The following is a 2,500-nucleotide window of genomic DNA, read 5'->3' as shown; positions in this document are numbered from 1 at the left end:
AAAAACGTCAGAACATGGTGGTGTGATCTGTGGTGAAGCTGCTTCCCATTAGGACCACAGAACCATCACTGGATCCAACTGGACTTGACTTCCTAAGTGGAACTGGAACATTCGTGGATGATTGATGTGTAGAGCGTCCTTTGATAAGGTCGTCCGTGTCAGAGTCTATTACCTTGTTATTACTCAGTAGCAACAACAAGAGACGAAGACAATCATGTCAAGAGTATAACAGTCAAATATCTTATTCAAGTTTAAAATATGTATTTCCTAGTAGGCAGTGGTTTTGCTTCCAAATGTCATTTCCATATTAGCCGTGATGTGAGAGCAGAGGTTTGTTAACATAATTACTCAGTAACAAGCTTCCATGTAGGTGGCTCCCCTCAGGCTCCTCAAACTTTTTCCACAGTCTCGTAACTTCCACAAACATTCAGATCCATCTGCGAGGTGAACGACGTCTGAAACCTGCCAAGAGTTTAGAGTATTTTAAGATCAGCTTCATCGTGTCGTTGAAGAAATGTTTGAATCGTTTAACGTAATGTTTTTGTAATGTTTGTATTTGAACTAATGTGAGTGTATTGTCAAGAATCTGTTCCTACATATCACGATCCAAGTATACGATATATAGAGATATATAGTGATAGTGTAGTAACAAGTATATATGTGTAGTATTGGCCAGTACTTGACTCTGGTGTTGTGATAGTGTAGTAACAAGTATATATGTGTAGTATTGTCAAGTACTTGACTCTGGTGTTGTGATAGTGTAGTAGCAAGTATATATGTGTAGTATTGTCCAGTACTTGACTCTAGTGTTGTGATATTGTAGTAACAAGTATATATATGTAGTATTGTCCAGTACTTGACTCTGGTGTTGTGATAGTGTAGTAACAAGTATATATATGTAGTATTGTCCAGTACTTGACTCTGGTGTTGTGATAGTGTAGTAACAAGTATATATGTGTAGTATTGTCCAGTACTTGACTCTGGTGTTGTGATAGTGTAGTAACAAGTATATATGTGTTGTAGTATTTACAGACCACATGACTCTTGACAAAGTCGTAACTACTCTCATTTGTTTTCAAACCAAAATATGTCCAAATTGTCAGCTTTAAAAGTTGCTGGACTCACTGTATCCTCTCGTCCTCAGTCATCATTCTTACTTAAGCTGCTGCCATCTTAACCAAAGTTTTAATTTCAACACAAACATGATCAAAATCATGAATATTTGCACGTTAATTGTAATGTTTTATTAACCAGAGACTCTTTTCTTAATGAAGATACATTAATACATTAATTCCTTCTACTGTGATTCCACTGATATTGTTGTCTTTTTATGAAACTACTACTAAGATCATGTATTTCTATATGATGTTTATAAATGACGTTCACTATATGTTTTATAAAAAAGTAACGTTGAGAATTAAACCGTCTGCGCTTCACTCCTACAGGTATGTTGCATGTTTGCTAGCGCCGAGTACTCCAGCTGTGGCGAGTACGAGTTCCTGAACCAGACCAGCAACAGCTGCCAGGCCTGCCCTCAGTGCCAGGCGGGTCAGGAGCCGCACATGGTGAGACCAGAACCTCCAGATCACATGACCTCCGTCAGTCTCATGGTCAGGGTTGAAGTAATACACTCATGTCAAGAACCAGTACAATAGATCAGGAAACACTGACGTTTAGTTTCTCTCTCTGTTGCTTAAATGAATAGAATTTGAAGCCAAATATGTCCAAACATCAGCTTTAAAAGCTGCTGGAGTCACTGTATCCTCTCGTCCTCAGTCATTGTGGGATTTCAATCTTTCTTTAGCTTCAGAGAATTTACAGAGATTACATTAATCAAATACTTACATGTAAAATAAACAATAAAAGGCTTTGATGAAATTAAAATCATTTGAAAAACCCAAAGGAAGAACAAAGAACAAAAAGATTTAATCTTTTTTATATATATATATATATATATATATATATATATATATATATATAAATAGCGCTAAATCTTTTTTATATATATATATATATATATATATTATATATATATATATATATATATATATTATATATATATATAAATAGCGCTAAATCTTTTATATATATATATATATATATAAATATATATATATATATATAAATAGCGCTAAATCTTTTTTATATATATATATATATAAATAGCGCTAAATCTTTTATATATATATATATATATATATATATATATATATATATATAAATAGCGCTAAATCTTTTTGTTCTTTGTTTTTCCTTTGGGTTTTTCAAATGATTTTAATTTCATCAAAGCCTTTTATTGTTTATTTTACATGTAAGTATTTGATTAATGTAATCTCTGTAAATTCTCTGAAGCTAAAGAAAGATTGAAATCCCACAATGACTGAGGACGAGAGGATACAGTGACTCCAGCAGCTTTTAAAGCTGATGTTTGGACATATTTGGCTTCAAATTCTATTAAAAAAAGCAACAGAGAGAGAATAAATATATATAAATATATGTA

The 2,500-nt window shown here is 32.8% G+C and overlaps 1 protein-coding gene across 1 annotated transcript in view; it reads left to right on the top strand.

Moving 5' to 3' along the window:
* The window catches only part of edar (ectodysplasin A receptor), a 47,692-nt gene that overhangs the window by 25,535 nt on the left and 19,657 nt on the right, over positions 1–2,500 (top strand). Inside the window, exon 3 of the mRNA XM_087804751.1 lies at positions 1,446–1,565. Coding sequence (XP_087660877.1) covers positions 1,446–1,565 — 120 coding nt within the window. The remainder of the gene's footprint in view (positions 1–1,445; positions 1,566–2,500) is intronic.

This window comes from Callionymus lyra, chromosome 12 (assembly GCF_982586985.1).
Source record: "Callionymus lyra chromosome 12, fCalLyr1.hap1.1, whole genome shotgun sequence".
In the NCBI taxonomy this organism is placed as follows: Eukaryota; Metazoa; Chordata; class Actinopteri; order Syngnathiformes; family Callionymidae; genus Callionymus; species Callionymus lyra.
Note: the sequence above shows the minus strand (reverse complement) of the source record. Positions and strands in the feature narration are given on the sequence as shown.